Below are 16279 nucleotides of genomic sequence, written 5' to 3' on the forward strand. Positions count from 1 at the left end.
AGACAGTCCCAATAATCGATCAATCATATTTATTTAATGCTTACTGTGGCAGGGCACTTTGCTAAGGGCTTGGAAGAGAGCAACACAAAAGACACGTTCCCTGCCCACAACTACCTAACAGTCTAGAGTGGGAGACAGACATTCATATAAATGAATTGTGGATATGTACATAGTGTTGTGGGGCTGGGGGTGGTGGTGGAATAAAAGAAACAAATCAGGGCAATGCAGAAGGGAGTGGGGAAAAAAGCAACAATAATAATGCTGGTAATAAGCACTTACTATGTGTCAAGCACCATTCTAAACAGGGTAGATACCCAGTTTGGATATCCAGATAGCTTAGATACCATTTCATCTGGTTGGACACAGACCCTGTCCCCGAGGGGCTCACAGTCTAAGTAGAAGGGAGAACAGGTACTAAGCCCCACTTACAGTTGAGGAAAGTGAGTCACAAAGCAGTTAAGTGACTTGCCCAGGGTCACACAGCTGATAAGTGGCCGAGCCAGGATTAGAACCTACGACCTCTGACTCCCAAGCCTGGGCTCCCTCCACTAAGCCACACTGCTTCTCTAAAGTGAAGTGACTTGCCCAAGGCCCCACAGCAGACAAATGGTGGAGCTGGGATTAGAACCTATGGTCTCTGACTCCCAGGCCCATGCTCTTTCCATGAGACCATGCTGCTTCTCTTATGAAGACTTCTATGAAGACTCAAAATCTCCCCTGTGAGATTACAAGCTCCTGGAGGGCAGGTAACCTAACTCTATTGTACTTTCCCAGGTTTCAGTACAGTGTTCTGCACACAGTTAAGCTCTTCATAAATACTATTGATGGATCGGTGATATGCAATAACTTCTCATTTAATGTTGCGATGGTATTCTTTGAGTCACCTTAACAGAGCTTAAACTATAGTTCACTGATGCTTAATGTAACAGTATATAGCACATAAAGAAATGTCATTTTTTTTTTTGGCGTTCTGGAACAGATCCCATTTCAGAACACAAATTTGTGGAAAAAATGTAGCCAACAATATAGCCATTCAAAGAGGACAAGACCCAGCCTGGGGGAGGTGATTTGTGATTTTTATTAAAATTCCCCTAAGAAAACTGCTCTCTCTTTTCATTCAGCATTCATTTGGGGAACAGGCCTCCTCCTCTGCCATCGGCTGTCCCGTCAGGCTCAACTCAGAGGGAGCCAAACCGGGAAGCCACCCAAAGACTGATCCCACGGCGGTGCCCAGGGCTCCCACGACAGCTCCTCTGATGGCCCCCACGGTCGCTCTGACTCCCTCCCTGGCTAAATTTGTCACCCAGGCCTCGGCTCTCTCCCCTTCGCTGGCCCAGCCTTCAACCTTGGCCCTGGGCAAGTTAGCCACGGATTGGACCGAGCCCTTGGTGTGGTTCACCAGGCCCCTGAGGGTGTCCCCAGCCAGGCCAGATACCTTGCCCAAATAGCCCAGCAGTCCCAGAGAGATCACCAGCTGCAGCAGATCCAGTCCAGATAGGGATTCCACTTGGATCAGACCTGCCTTCAACACCAGCTTCAACAACTTCTTCGCCAGGGGCTTGCTCAATGGGGCAGGAGGGGTGGCCGGCGGCGGGGCGGTGGCCGGCAGGGCAGCTGGGGCTGGGGAGGAGGTGGCGGGGATGGCTTTCTCCTTCTGAAGCATGGACTTCAGGGTCTCCAGGGCCTGTAGTTCCTCCTCACCTCCTGCCACCTGCACCACATCTGCCTGCAGCACAAGGTCCAGCAGACCACCCACGGAGCTCAAGGTGGAGGTGAGGGCGGGTGGGGCCTTGGCCTGGAGCATCTCCCTCAGGGCAGTCACGGTCTTGTCCAGCTCCTTGCCGCAGGGGGCCATGGGGGAGCCGGACTCGATTGCGGCCCACTGTGAGGTGATGAAGCTCAGCGAGTCGGGAGGGATGGCAGACAGAAGAGCCTCCAGTGTTTGGGTCTGGAGGTTATGGGAAAGTAGTCGGGAGGTAGGACTCTCAGGCCTCGGACCCTGGGGAGTGGGACGGGAAGGGAGAGACGGGGTTGAAGGAACAGACTGGGAGTTGAAGGATGAAGGATGGTGGCTGGGCAAAGGAGCTTGGGGGACTGACTGGGGACCCACGACGGGACTGAAAGGCTGGCGCCCAGCTTACCTTGACAGACTCCCCATCTTTCCCTTGTCCAGCTTCCATGGCTGAGGCCTTTTCCAGAGGTGACGAGTTGGGGCTCCTGGGGAGTTGGGGTGGGGGAGATGACAGGAGTCTACAAATTATTGCCTCACTCTAAAACCCAGGTAGCCCCGGCCCCCAGCTCCGTCCCCTGACTCTGTTGCCCGGATCAAGGATTCCCGCTCCATAGCTGGCTTCTCCTCATCACAAGCCCCCATCAACTCCCAGGACCCAGGTGCCCTCCCACCACTACACTCTAGACTCAGGCTAACCTGAGTGGCTTCTTGATGATGGACAAGTGTCTGCGAGGGGCAGGCTACACCTCTCTGGCTAACCCGTCCACCTCTGGCCAGAACGGGGCTTCTGAGCCCTCTTCCAGCAGACAAGGCTGCTCTTCCTCTGCATCCCCCACCCCCAACCAGGGGCAGGCAGCCAGGGCTCTGGAGGTGGGGGTAGGAAGGCAGCTCCAAAAGGGTCTGAGGGTGGTGACATCCCTAACTGAACTCAGCCTTCTCCCGGGTTCCCATTTCTCCTGGATTCTGGACTTTCTCGTTTCTCCAGAAAAGCCCCACTTCCATCCAATGGGCTTTTGTGCCTCTGTGGTCCTGAGTGACATCTCTCGGCCCTTGGAGACCCATGAGGCGAAGCGGGCTCAGACCCCAACCCCCAGAGCCCATCCAGGCTCAGCCTCCGCTTGAATCACCTGCCTCTCACAAAGGCTCCCCAGGAATGCCCCGGCCCCACAGCTCTAAGCCTCCTTCCTCCAGCTCCCCAGCCGTTCCAGTTTCCCCTTTTGCCTCAGACTCCAGTCCCCAGCATGATGCTCACCAAACAGCTGCTGCGGCTGCCTGGCTCTGGAAAGTCCAGGGAGAGAGATTGTGGGGTGGACAGGGAAGATATATGAGTAAGATGTGATCTTTGGAATGGACTTTTGCATTCAGTATCCAGCCCAGTGAGGGAAAAGGGGAGGGATGGGTTGGGTGTGACCATTAGAAAAGGTTGTCACTCTCAGTACACAATACATCAACCTTGGCCCTGCTTTGATCTGACCCCTTACTCCAGCACCCCTCTCCCCGAGCAGGGAGGTGGCAGAAACTGAACTTTGACTTCTGACTCCTGTGACCTATTGGGATGAAAGCGTTCCATATCTCTTCCTGACGTAACCACCTCTGGCCAAATTTAGGAGCACTGATAGGTCAGTCAGCAAGTGGTGGGCAATTGTAACAAACGGGAAAGAGGAACCCCCAAAAGTGCAGAGAATGTGGAGACATGAGTGGCAGGAAGAGGAGGAGGCTCAGGCCTCAGGCTGTACACCCAACTGGCCCTTCAAGGAAGGTGGGCTCTGCCTGAGAGCTAAGAAGCTAAAGGGTTGGGGCTGGGGTCAGGGCTGGGGCAAGGGCTCACTTGCCTTCCCTTGAGCTGCTTGTTAGGAAAAAAGAGCTCCTGTCGGGGACAGGGGGCCTTCCAGTGCCTGTCCTGCCTTGCCCACATCCTCTCTGAGGTCTCTCTCTGGGACAAGAAGGGTCTGAGGAGAAAGGAAGCGAAGGGATTGAAGCCAATCCACACTAACAACCTACAGCCAAGAATGCCCGGGTTGGGATCCGGCCAGTGATTTCTAGACTTTAAAAAGGCTTGTTATGGGCAAGGTATCACGTCTGCTTTCTATTGCATTGTACTCTCCCAAGTGCTTAATACAGTGCTCTGCACATAATAAGTGCTCAATAAATACCACTGACTGATCCGGGATATGACGGCTCCTTTGGGGGAACTTGATGATGTACCCCCTTCCCATATGCCCGGTCCCTCTGCTACACGAGGCTAGCACCCAGAAACCCTGAGTCCCACACAGCCCAGCTCGGGGGTCAGAGAAATCCCGGAGCCTCAGAAGTGAGCAGAAGGGAAGTCTACAGGATAAAGGGAAAGCTACAACTGAGAGAGGCCAGTGCCCACAAACACAGCTACCCAATTACCCCCAGCGCCGAAATGCAGTGGGCCTATCTGCCTTCTCCAGTGTTCCTTCCTACCTCCCTGGCAAGTCCATGCCCAGCCGGGCTGCAGGTTGGTCCGCTGGCATCCCGGGTCATCGGTCATCTGAGGCTCTACCGTCCAATCTTGTGGAAGCGGGGGGCTCCACACCCCCGAAGCAGGGTGGCTGATGGTGGGGAGGAGCAGGACAGCTGATCCTTTGGGCCAGACTGATTGGGGGTGGAAGGTGATGCACTGGGGAGAGACTGGGGAGCTGGGCCCTAATCTGGCAGCAGGAACGAATGGGGGCAGCAACCCTAATTCAGGGGAACCAGGAGCCCCAGGCAGGGTGAAGAACTCTCTCCCAAAGGGAGCCGCTGCTGGGGCCAAAGACCACCCCCATCTGCTCCTGCCTCTTCAGGATATACCCCTCCCAGACACCAGTCCACAGGTGGGGCTGGGCAAACACCAGCCCTCAGCCACAGGCAGGAGGCAGGTTCTCTTCCAGCCGGAGCAGGGGCTGGGGGCCGGGAAGCTGGGACAGGACCTGCCCTCGGCCAGCACGGAACCAACATCGATGGAACAAGGGCCTGGGGAGGGAGACACTCTGGGGTGGAGTGGCCCTGGGGGGAAATGACCCCATAGAACTGAAACAGAGAGATGCCCAAACCTGGGCAAAAGTGAAAGGAGAGGAAACACCCCTCAACCCCCATCAACTTCCCAAATAACAAAATGGCATAGTCACTGGCTCTGGCCTCCCTTGGCCCCCAGAAGATGGCGAGGTGGACCATCGCAGCCCCCTAAATCCTCTAGGGGAGGGGTGAGCCCGACAGCTCAGGCTTCAGGAAGCCCTGTTGGGAATGGCCTGGTTGCTCTCGTTCTGTCGGGGGCTCCCTGCCCAAGGAGGAACCCGGAGGCTGGCGTGGGCACTGACCATGCAGGGACCGTCTCCCCGCCGTGGGACCCGAGGCCAGCGATGCGTCTGGGGCCCCTGGGACCGGCTCGGCGCCCAGTAGCTTGGGCGCCAGCCCCGCCATCCCCCTCCCTAGGGCCCGGGCTAAGACCAGGTGACCCTCAGCCAGCTGGCAGAGGGCACTGGCCACCGCCTTCTGCCCTCTGGCCAGCTCCCTCTGGCCCGTGGCCAGCTCCCGGGCCAGCTCCCGCTGGCTGGCAGCCAGTTCTTGGATGGCGCCTGCCAGTCGGTCATTGCTGCGGGGGGCTTCACGGTGGGCTTGCTCCCCCTGGGCCATGTGGTGGAAGAGGTGGTGGTAAAACTCCTCCACTTGCTGCTTCCGCTCGAAGCAGAGGAGCTGGGGATCCACGGGGTCATGAAGGATGGCCTCGAGGCCCATCTCGTCTCTGTCTGTGGCCGACCCAGCCGTTGCCTCCTCAGTGGCCGGCACCCTGGCCTCCCCCTCCCCCTCCGTGGCTGTGCTCCCGGGGGCTGACAACCACAGGCCGCTGGTGGCGTCTGAGGACAGCCGGAAGCTGAAGAAGTCCGGGGAGTTCCCTCCTGCCACCGCTGTCTCCTCCTCCTCTGCCTCTTCTACCTCCTCTTCCTTTGGCTGCACCAGGCCCAGTGGCCCACCCCCGGCCTCTTCCCCAGTGGATGAGGGGAAGGGCCGGGCAGGGGCTTCAGGATGGCAGCAGGATGGCGAGGGCAGTGTTGGTTGCCTACCCGGGCTCAAGGCCCTGCCCACCACCTCCTCAAGGCTGGCAGATAGTAGAGGCTGGGTGCCAGTGCTTAGGCATTGGGAGGGAGGGGGCGGTCTCTGCTCAGAAGCCCGTGCTGACCTCCGGCCACCTGGGGGATAGAGATGATGATGATGGTATTTGTTAAGCCCTTACTATGTGCCAAGCACTGTTCTAAGCACTGGAGTAGATATAAGTTAATCAGGTTGTCCCAGGTGGACCTCACAGTCTTCATCCCCATTTACAGACGAGGGAACTGAGGCACAGAGAAGTGAAGTGACTTGCCCGAAGTCACACAGCTGATCAGTGGCAGAGCTGGGATTAGAACCACGACCTCTGACTCCCAAGCCCGGGGTCTTTCCACTAAGAGAAGGGGCATGGAGGGGCAGGATCAAAGGGTCCTGGCCTCCCCTGGGCCGACTGACGGCTCGGGATCGGCTGGGGTGTTGGGGAGTCTGGAGACCTGGTTTCCAGCCCCAGCTCTGCCCCTTCCATTATGCATGACCTTGGGGAAGTCACTGACTCTCCCTGGGTTTCAGTTTCCTCGTCGGTAAAGTGGGAATAATAACCCCAGCCTCTCCTTACCCCACATGTATGTATGTCAATAGGATAAAGTGAGCCCAAGCTGGAGAGGTGTGTTGGAAAAACTAGAGTGTACAACAAATCACGGGGACATTATCAACATGGTTCCCATCCCTACCCCATCGGCCCTGGCAACCCCTGATTCTCTCCAGGGAAAGACTCCCCAACCCTGGGAAGGGTCGGGGTCACGGGGCTGAACTGCAGGCTCTTCTGGTCCCCAGTGCAGCCCCACCCCGTGTCCCCCAGCTCCCTTAGCTGGAGGAGATCCCGGACCATATCCTTTCAGGTCCCGGCAGCTACAACTGGTGAGTTGGCCAGTTTTGAGGAGGAGGGGCAGCCCCTCCGTTCGGCCAGAAAGCTAGGTCCCTCCCTCCAGGGTGGGGCACTCACCTGCCCTCCTCCTGGGGCCCTCCGGCAGGGCCCGGGAGGGCGTCCAGGACCTGGTGTGGTGCCTGGAGCGTAGCCTCTCAATGGTCCTGGTCAGGCTGCCGGTGCTAGACATGCGGGCCGACAGGAACTGGTCCACGCCGCCCAGCAGCGCCCCGACGCGCTTGCGTGTGTTGCCCGGACCTTCCCCCAGCACCGTGTCCGTGATCTCCTGCTGCTTCCTGCGAGCGGCCAAGTCCAGCATGTCGGGAGCGTGGCAGTGGCCGTGCGTCACCGTGGCCCTCTGGCCCACTGTCACGGCTCGGCCGCTGCAGGGGTAGTCGGCGTGGTCCCGGCACCTCCAGTACACTTTGTTCCCGATGGCCTTCTCCTTCTTATACAGGAAGGAGTCGTACACGAGGAAGCTGCCTCCATAGCAAGTCGGCAAGAACTCCAGAGGCATGGCAACACCTGAGGTGAGAGGACGAGACCCGGCAGCGAAATTAGTAGCCGGGGGGAAACGCAGACCCCCTACCTTAAGCACGGAGGAGGGACGGGCTGGGGGTCGGGTGCTCGCAGGCACCCACCTTCTCAATGCCCAGAGACCAACCCACCCCCCGACCTTCTCTCACTCCCAAGCCGTTTCCCAGAAAAATATGAGGATTGGAGGGAGTCATTCAATCAATGGTATTTATTTGTAATTTTGGAGAAGCAGCATGGCTTAGTGGAAAGAGACAGGATTTGGAGTCAGAGGTCGTGGGTTTTAATCCCGGCTCTGCCACTTGTCAGCTGTATGACTGGGCAAGTCACTTAACTTCTCTGTGCCTCAGTTACCTCATCTGTAAAATGGGGATTAAGACTGTGACCCCACATGGGACCACCTGATTACCTTAGAACAGTACATGGCACAGAATAAACACTTAACAAATACCATCATTATTATTATTATTATTATTACTGCACACAGAGCAGCGTGGCTCAGTGGAAAGAGCACGGGCTTTGGAGTCAGGGCTCATGAGTTCGAATCCCAGCTCTGCCACTTGTCGGCTGTGTGACTGTGGGCAAGTCACTTAACTTCTCTGTGCCTCAGTTCCCTCATCTGTAAAATGGGGATTAAGACTGTGAGCCCCACGTGGGACAACCTGATTCCCCTATGTCTACCCCAGCACTTAGAACAGTGCTTGGCACATAGTAAGCGCTTAACAAATACCAACATTATTACTAAGTGCTTGGGAAGCAAAAGTGAAACTCCAATCCCAACAGATTTCCTGCAGCTACTCACCACTTCCCAGAAGCACGTGTAGGACCCAGGAATTCAGGGCTGGGAAGGTTGGGGCAGCGAGCCCTGGAGCAGGCTGCGGGAGGAGCACAGGCTGAGCCCTCCTTGGGGAAGGGAAGGGCCGGACCAGAGCTGGCCCTGGTTCCAACCAGCGGCAATATCAGCGGCAGGAAATAAGCAGGTGAGGATCCTTCGTGCAGGATGGGACAAAGCAGAGAGTCCAGTGGGACATTAGCCCTGCCCACAGGAGCTTTCAGTCTGAGGGAGGACCTTGCAGTTTACATTCTGTTATTTCCCAGGCAAACTGATGACCCAGGCCAGTGTCTTGCCTTGGCCCTGCCTCACGCCTCTTGTAGGTCAGGCTCACATCTCACAATCTTCTCTGCTTTGGCTCACCCTGGCCCAGCCTCACGTCTCTTGCATGCTATGTTCCGATCCCAGAAACCTCAGTGCTTTGGCTTACTCACTTTTCGACTCTGACCAGTGTCTTCCCAGCGCTCGGGGTACACCAGTGAAAGCTCCTCAAGGCTGAAGACTGTGTCTTTAACTTTTACTGTTATCCTCCAAGTGCCCAGTACAGTGCTCTGCACCCAGTGTTCAATAAATACTGAGACTGACTGACTGAGAGTAAGGTTGGAGCCATTCACAGCCCCATAAATTGCCCTGGCTCTTTCAAAAATAAAACACTTCATCGCCCAACCCTGAGGCCAAGTCTTTTTCAGTCAAATCTCAAGTGCAACACTCAGTCAACCACCTGTATTTACTGAAAACCGACTGAGTACTCAGGCCCAACCACTAGAATAAGCGCTGGGGGACGGGACGTCGGCAGCCTGTTCTCCTCCTCTTCCCCCATGGCAACGGCCCAGCGGCCGGTCAGCCAGTGGCTCGGGGAGTTGGACAGTTTTTACCCTGAGGTCCTATGGGATAGGTCCCTTGGGTGCCTCCTCGCAGGGAGCCCCACGCTTCACAAGGGGGAAATACAGTGGGCAAGAGGCTAGTTCAGTGTCGTCCCCCCACCACCACAACCCATCAAGCCCTTTCTACGCCTTGCTTCCCCAGGGAACGAGGCAGGCTGGGTGCCCAGCTGGTGACCCAAGGCAACCAAAGGCATTTTGGGGGTTAGTCCAGGGAAAGGCGGCGTGAGGGGGCACGCTGGGGAAGGAAAAAAGGAAAGATGTCTGGGAGCAGTGGAATCATTTGGGCCAGGATCAAGAGGTTATGGTAGTGGAAACTTACAGATGTGGGTTCTAGGGCCATGGCGAACAAAATGTTCTCTTCTGGTTTGGGGTCGCTCTCCCCCTCGGGCCGGGAGCCCCAGGTGGCACCGGGATTGTGTCCAATCTGATTATACTATGTCCGCTGCAGCACTTTAGCTGGGCCCATCGTAAGTGCTTCTCGAATAGTTCAGTTATCATGGTTGGTATCCCAGTTACGGGTTTTGAGGGTGGGGAGGGGGTCGACTGCAGACCAGGCCGGACTCACTGCTCTTCCCGCTGGACTCACTGCTTTGTCCCATCCTGCGCGAAGGATCCTCGCCTGCTTATTTCCTGTCACTGATAATGCCGCTGGCTGGAACCAGGGCCAGCTCTGGTCCGGCCCTTCCCTTCCCCAAGGAGGGCTCAACCTGTGCTCCTCCCGCAGCCTGCCCCAACCTTCCCAGCCCTGAATTTCTGGGTCCAGCACTTCCGCTTCTGGGAAGTGGTGAGTAGCTGCAGGAAACCTGCTGGGATTGGAGTTTCACTTTTGCTTCCCCGCATGTATGCAGGCTCTGCCCCTCAGGGCCTCTCCTTACCTTCTCCCCCTACACTCTTATGACTGTCCCCTTGTCCTCCTCCCCTAATCGGGTCACTTATCACCCAGTGACTTTCACCAGGGACTCTCCAGGACCCAAGCCAGCAGGACCCAGTTCTATCTGGGTAACAAGATGGATAAGTGAGCTGGACATTGGCAGGATCAATCAATCAGTGGTATTTCTTGAGCATTTACTCTGTGCAGAGCACTGTACGTGGAAGGACAGAAATGGATAGAACGGATAAGACGGCCTGCTCGGGGAATTGTAACTTAAACATCAGATAGATGACGTGGTGCCAAGTGACCCCCGGAAGAGGTCCAACTCTACTTCAGAGGGTGTGAGGAGAGAGGTGGGCCATTCCTCTAGACTACAAGCTCCTTATGGGCAGAGATCATGTCTACTAACTCTGTTGTAGCATTTAGTCCAGTGCTCTGCACACAGTAAATGCTAAATACCAGTGATTGATTGACTAAATGATAGGGAAGGGGGTGGGGGAGACCCAACTGCAGTTGGGTAGCCTAGTGGAAATCAATCGATCGTACATTCTGAGTGCTTAATGTGTGCAGAGCACTTTACTCAGCACTTGGGAGCATACGATGTAACAATATAATGGAGTTGGTAGACATGTTCCCTGCCCACAACGAGCTTCCTTTCTACAGGAAATAGCCAGAGGATCTGGTTTCTATTCCGGCTTCTGCCCCTTGCTTTCTGTGTGACTGTAGGCAAATAGCTTAACTTCTTTGTGCTTCAGTTACCTCGTCTGTAAATTGGGGATTAAATCCTCCCTCCTCCAATTTACACTGTGAGCCCTATGTGAGACAGGGACTGTGTCCAATTTGATTATCCTGTATCTACCCCCAGCACTTAGAAAAGTGCTTGGCACATAGTAAGCCCTTAACAAATACCACAGTTAAGCCTGGGTCATGGTGGGAGTTTGCTCTGCCGTCTCTACTCAGCGGTGAAAGTAGTAACAGCATTTATTAGACCTTTACGCTGTGCAAAGCACCATACTACGCACTGGGAAATCATACATTATCTTCTTCTAGGGATGGGAGAGGGTCTGTGCTTTATTTTAAAATCTGTCCTCTAGACAGTAAGCTCTTTGTGGGCAAAAACCACATCTAGCCCACTCTGTTGTATCGTATGCTCCCAGCTCCTCAGTATGGTGCTCTGTTCATAGTAAATGTCCAATAAACGCCATTGATTGTTTGAGGTGAATCTAATGGGATCCAGACTCCACCCCGTGCCCCCAGGGTAGGGATCCAGTCCTGTAAAATACCCCCCACCCAACCAGTGGGAGGGAGAACAGGAGACCAGAGACACAATTCTGGCTGTGGCTTTAGGATGACAGCAGCAGAGAGTAATAATAATGATAATGATGGTTTTTGTTAAGCACTTACTATGTGCTATATATGTAAGTGCTATATGTACTGTGTGTTCTAAGTGTTGATGTAGGTACAAGGTCATCACGTTGTCCCACATGGGGCTCAGAGACTTAATCCCCATTTTACAAATGAAGGAACTGAGGCCCAAAGAAGTGAAGGGATTTGCCCAAGGTCACACAGCAAACAAGTGGCATAGCCAGGATTAGAATAATAATAATGGTATTTGTTAAGCACTTACTATGAGCCAAGCACTGTTCTAAGCACTGGGGTAGATACAAGGTAATCAGGTTGTCCCACCTGGGGCTCACAGACTTAATCCCCATTTTACAAATGAAGGAACTGAGGCCCAAAGAAGTGAAGGGATTTGCCCAAGGTCACACAGCAAACAAGTGGCATAGCCACGATTAGAATAATAATAATGGTATTTGTTAAGCACTTACTATGAGCCAAGCACTGTTCTAAGCACTGGGGTAGATACAAGGTAATCAGGTTGTCCCACCTGGGGCTCACAGTCTTAATCTCCATTTTACAGATGAGGTAACTGAGGCACAGGGAAGTTAAGCGGTCTGCCCAAGGTCACAGAGCAGGCAAGTGGCGGAGCTGGGATTAGAATCCACAACCGCTGACTCCCAAGTCTGGGCTCTCGCCACTAAGACACACTGCTTCTCTAGAGAAAGAGGCCTAAGGGGAGAAGGGGCTCCCAGGCCGGCATTTGAAGGAGAGGGGTTGGGGAGGAGTCTGGGGTCCAGGATACCTGGGTCCTGACCAGGAAGCGAGTGCTGGCTAGGAAGTCAAGACCTGTACCTGGGGCACAGAACTGACAGGGAAGGGAAATCTGGGGTCTCCAGAAATCCCAGAGGTGCCCCCTTCTTAGGACAGAGTTGCTGGGCAGGACTTAGGGTGCTGATTTCCAAGAGGCCCACTTCCACCTGGATGTCACTGATATTCGCTCTGGAGCCCCACGTCGCCCCTGCAGCCTAGGACCCCTAATTTTTCTGGGTCTGAAGGCTGCTGCCTCTGTGTGCTCCTCTTACTCCTCCTCCAGGCTGGTTTCTTCCCACCAGGAGCTAATAGCCAAGATCATCATCGTCAGAGCTGTGGCATCTTGGGGTTTTCTTGAACTCCTATTTCCCTGGGGGTTCTCTGCCACTTGGGCTCCCTAACAATCCTTATTAAACATACCCACACACCACAATCCCCAAACCGCTGGCACGGGTGTCATGCTGTAAGCATCTTTTTGGAACCTGGAGAAGCAGTGTGGCCTAGTAGATAGGCCAAGGGCCTGGGAGTCAGAAGAACCTGGGTCTGCCACTTGTCTGCTGTGTGACCTCGGGCAAGTCACTTAACTTCTCTATGCCTCGATTCCTTCCTCTGTTAAATGGGGATTAAGACTGTGAGCCCCATGTGGTAGATTAGCTTGTATGTTTAAAAAAAAGTGGGAAGAGGGGACGATGACATAATAATGGTGTTTATTGGAGGTGATGAGTACCCAAAAAATGAGTCAACAACAGTAAGTGGTGTGAGAGAATAAATATCTGCCTAAAACAGTGGGGAGGCTATTAGGCAATATGTCAGATGTCTACTACTTTCTCTTCCCCAAGTCCTCCAGTTCATGAAACACAGTCTTAACAGTAGCCTCTCGATTACCAGGGTTGCATTTCTGTCGGAGAGGTGACTTCCTCTCTGTCCCTATGAACTCTTAATCACCCGTTCCCTGCCAAGGACTGAAGCCTTGCAGAGTGATGAGACTAAATAAACACAATGAAGATTCCTGAGGGAGGCAGGTGGGGAGGAAACGGGGATGGGGGAAGCAAAGTAACTCTGAGCCTCCTATGTGCCAAGCACTGTACTAATCGCTATAGATACCACATAAACAGACTGGACACATTACTTGTCCCACATATAATCTAAGGGGGAGACTATAAACTAGACTGTAACCTCATTGTGGGCAGGGAATGTGTTATATTGTACTCTCTGAAGCGCTTAGTACAGTATACTGTACACTGTAAGTACTCAATAAATATGATTGATTGATTGTGGGAAACCCAAGAGCATGAGAAACTGCATGGCCTAGTGGATAGAGCACAGGCCTGGGAGTCAGAAGGACCTGAGTTCTAATTCTGGTTCCTCCACTTATCTGCTGTGTGACCTTGAACAAGTCACTTTACTTCTCTGCGCCTAAATTACCTCATCTGAAGAATGGGGATTAAAACTGTGAGCCTCATGTGGGGCATGAACTGTGTCCAACCTGATTTAGTTTAATCCCATGCCACTGGGTTTCTCAGAAACAGCGAATTAATAATAAGAGGATTCGGGTAAACGATGCAGCCGAAAGAAAAAAGTCAAAATAGGGTGAGAAAAAAGGATGGTCAAAGAGCCAGACAAATAAACATTTTCATCGCGGTTTTCAACTCTGTGGCTGGTACTCTGAACCACAAAGACACATCCCCGGGGCAAATATAACTGAGTTTTGGTAATGGGCTCTTCTCTGCTGGCACGGAAAATCAGAGGTGATGCCGCCTTGTAAAAGGCGAGGACCACGCCCACATGGGCGCTGGGAAAACCAGCCCGGCGGCGAGGGCCGCTTTAAATAGTAATAATGATGGTATTTGTTAAAGTGCTTACTATGTGACAAGCACTGTTCTAAGAGCTGGGGGGGGATACAAGGTAATCAGGTTGTTCCACGTGGGGTTTTTTTGTTTTGTTTTGCTGTTTCCCCCTTTTAGACTGTGAGCCCGTTGTTGGGCGGGGATTGTTTCTATCTGCGGTGTGGTTTAGTAGAAAGAGCCCAGGTTTGGGAGTCAGAGGTCATGGTTTCTAATCCTGGCTCTGCCACTTATCAGCTGTGTGACTTTGGGCAAGTCACTTCCCTGGGCCTCAGTGATCTCATCTGTCAAATGGTGATTATGACTGTGAGCCCCACGTGGGACACCCTGATTACCTTGTATCTAATAATAATGTTGGTATTTGTTAAGCGCTTACTATGTGCAAAGCACTGTTCTAAGCGCTGGGGAGGATACAAGGTGATCAGGTTGTCCCACATGGGGCCCAGTCTTCATCCCCATTTTACAGATGAGGTCACTGAGGCCCAGAGAAGTTAAGTGACTTGCCCAAAGTCACCCAGCTGTCAAGCAGCGGAGTCGGGATTAGAACCCATGTCATAATAATGTTGGTATTTGTTAAGCGCTTACTATGTGCCGAGCACTGTTCTAAGCGCTGGGGTAGACATAGGGGAATCAGGTTGTCCCACGTGGGGCTCACAGTCTTAATCCCCATTTTACAGATGAGGGAACTGAGGCACAGAGAAGTTAAGTGACTTGCCCACAGTCACACAGCCGACAAGTGGCAGAGCTGGGATTCGAACTCATGAGCCCTGACTCCCAAGCCCGGGCTCTTTCCACTGAGCCACGCTCCTCCTCCAAGTGTACCCCAGCGCTTAGAACAGTGCTTGGCAATAGTAAGCGCTTAACAAATACCACCATTATTATCTGTTGTCTAATTGTCCATTCCAAGCGCTTAGCACAGTGCCCTGCACACAGTGAGTGCTCAATAAATACAACTGAATGAAAGTGGGACTCAGTCTTAAATCCCCATTTGACAGATGAGGTGGTAATAATAATAATGTTGGTACTTGTTATGCGCTTACTATGTGCAGAGCACTGTTCTAAGCGCTGGGGGAGATACAGGGTAATCAAGTTGTCCCAAGTGAGGCGCACAGTTAATCCCCATTTTACAGTTGAGGTCACTGAGGCCCAGGGAAGTGAAGTGATTTGCCCACAGTCACACAGATGACGGGTGGCAGAGCCGGGATTCGAACCTATAACCTCTGATTCCCAAGCGCGGGCTCTTTCCACTAAGCCACGCTGAGGTAACTGAGGCACAGTGAAGGCGATATTTATTTATATTTATTACCCTATTTATTTTGTTAATGAAATGAAATCGCCTTGATTCTATTTAGTTGCCATTGTTTTTACGAGATGTTCTTCCCCTCGACTCTATTTATTGCCATCGTTCTCGTCTGTCCGTCTCCCCCGATTAGACCGTAAGCCCGTCCAACGGCAGGGACTGCCTCTATCTGTTGCCCACTTGTTCATTCCAAGCGCTTAGTACAGTGCTCTGCACATAGTAAGCGCTCAATAAATACTATTGAATGAATGAGTGGCTTGTCCCAAGTCACCCAGCTGACCGGTGGCGGGATTAGAACCCACGACTTCTGCCTCCCCAGGCCGGGCTCTTGCCGCCGAGCCACGTTGCATCTCCGCGAAGCGGCCGGTAGGGGGCGCCGGTGGGTCGGGCGCCCCTCGCGCAGCACGGCCGCCTCAGCCGGGCCCCGGGGGGGCGGGGAAGGGCGGGAAAACCGCCATCAGGGGCCCTAGTCGGGGTGGGGAACCGGAGCCTCCACACGGCCCCGTCCCGGACGCCACCTCACCCCACTTACCCTGAGGCGGGGAGGGCAACGGGGCCCCGGGGATGTGCGGAGGCGGCCGGGCGGGGGCGGGGGGGGGGGTAGACGACGAAGAGGGGGGCGGGGCGAGCCGGAAACAGGGCAGCACGTGCCCTCGGTCACCAATCAGCGAGCCGGGGTCGGGGCCGCGCGGCTCGACGTTGGGGGAGGGGGCGGCCCCGCTCCTGCGCGTGCGCCATGCGGGCGGCGGGGCCTGGAGGGGGGGGAAAACGGTCCCGCTCCTGCGCCTGCGCGATGCGGGCGGCGGGGCCTGAAAGGGGGGCCGTGTGTGTGGGGGGAGAGGGGCGATCCCGCTCCTGCGCGTGCGCGAGGCGGGCGGCGGGGCCTGAAGGGGGGCTGTGTGTGTGTGTGTGTGTGTGGGCGGGGGGGGGAGGGAAATCCCGCTCCTGCGCGTGCGCGATGCGGGCGGCGGGGCCTGAAGGGGGGCTGTGTGTGGGGGGGGGCGGGAGGGGGGAGGGAAATCCCGCTCCTGCGCGTGCGCGATGCGGGCGGTCCTGCTTCTGCGCGTGCGCAATGCGGACGGCGGGGCCTGGAAGGGAGGCGGGGCGGTCCCCCTTCTGCGCGTGCGCAATGCGGGCGGCGCGGCTCCCCTCAATT

At 54.7% G+C, this 16279-nt stretch overlaps 2 protein-coding genes across 2 annotated transcripts; both read right to left on the reverse strand.

The window, feature by feature from the left end:
- Positions 1-1055: 1055 nt before the first annotated feature.
- Positions 1056-3030, reverse strand: LOC120638695. Its single transcript, XM_039913588.1, has 3 exons — positions 2985-3030; positions 2142-2217; positions 1056-1999 (listed from the first exon to the last, which is right to left on the reverse strand). Exons 2-3 carry the CDS (start codon positions 2178-2180, stop codon positions 1118-1120), a joined length of 921 nt encoding a protein of 306 aa, XP_039769522.1. The 5' UTR covers positions 2181-2217; positions 2985-3030; the 3' UTR covers positions 1056-1117.
- A 112-nt stretch (positions 3031-3142) lies between these two features.
- FLYWCH1 (FLYWCH-type zinc finger 1) lies at positions 3143-15703 on the reverse strand. The gene is made up of 4 exons (XM_007660257.4): positions 15656-15703; positions 6786-7232; positions 4181-5925; positions 3143-3681 (listed from the first exon to the last, which is right to left on the reverse strand). Exons 2-3 carry the CDS (start codon positions 7222-7224, stop codon positions 4931-4933), a joined length of 1434 nt encoding a protein of 477 aa, XP_007658447.2. The 5' UTR covers positions 7225-7232; positions 15656-15703; the 3' UTR covers positions 3143-3681; positions 4181-4930.
- Between the last annotated feature and the right edge of the window lie 576 nt (positions 15704-16279).

The sequence above is a fragment of the Ornithorhynchus anatinus genome, chromosome 11 (genome assembly GCF_004115215.2).
Source record: "Ornithorhynchus anatinus isolate Pmale09 chromosome 11, mOrnAna1.pri.v4, whole genome shotgun sequence".
Classification (NCBI taxonomy): domain Eukaryota; kingdom Metazoa; phylum Chordata; class Mammalia; order Monotremata; family Ornithorhynchidae; genus Ornithorhynchus; species Ornithorhynchus anatinus.

What these genes read in the sequence shown, in the direction of transcription:
- FLYWCH1 (XM_007660257.4), bottom strand. Translation starts at nt 7,224, where the DNA reads ATGCCTCTGGAGTTCTTGCCGACTTGCTATGGAGGCAGCTTCCTCGTG. An exon ending in GGGCCCCAGGAGGAGGGCAG is followed by an intron (nt 5,926 to 6,785) that starts GTGAGTGCCCCA and finishes TCTATCCCCCAG; the next exon opens with GTGGCCGGAGGTCAGCACGG.
- LOC120638695 (XM_039913588.1), bottom strand. Translation starts at nt 2,180, where the DNA reads ATGGAAGCTGGACAAGGGAAAGATGGGGAGTCTGTCAAG. An exon ending in AAGATGGGGAGTCTGTCAAG is followed by an intron (nt 2,000 to 2,141) that starts GTAAGCTGGGCG and finishes CCCACTCCCCAG; the next exon opens with GGTCCGAGGCCTGAGAGTCC.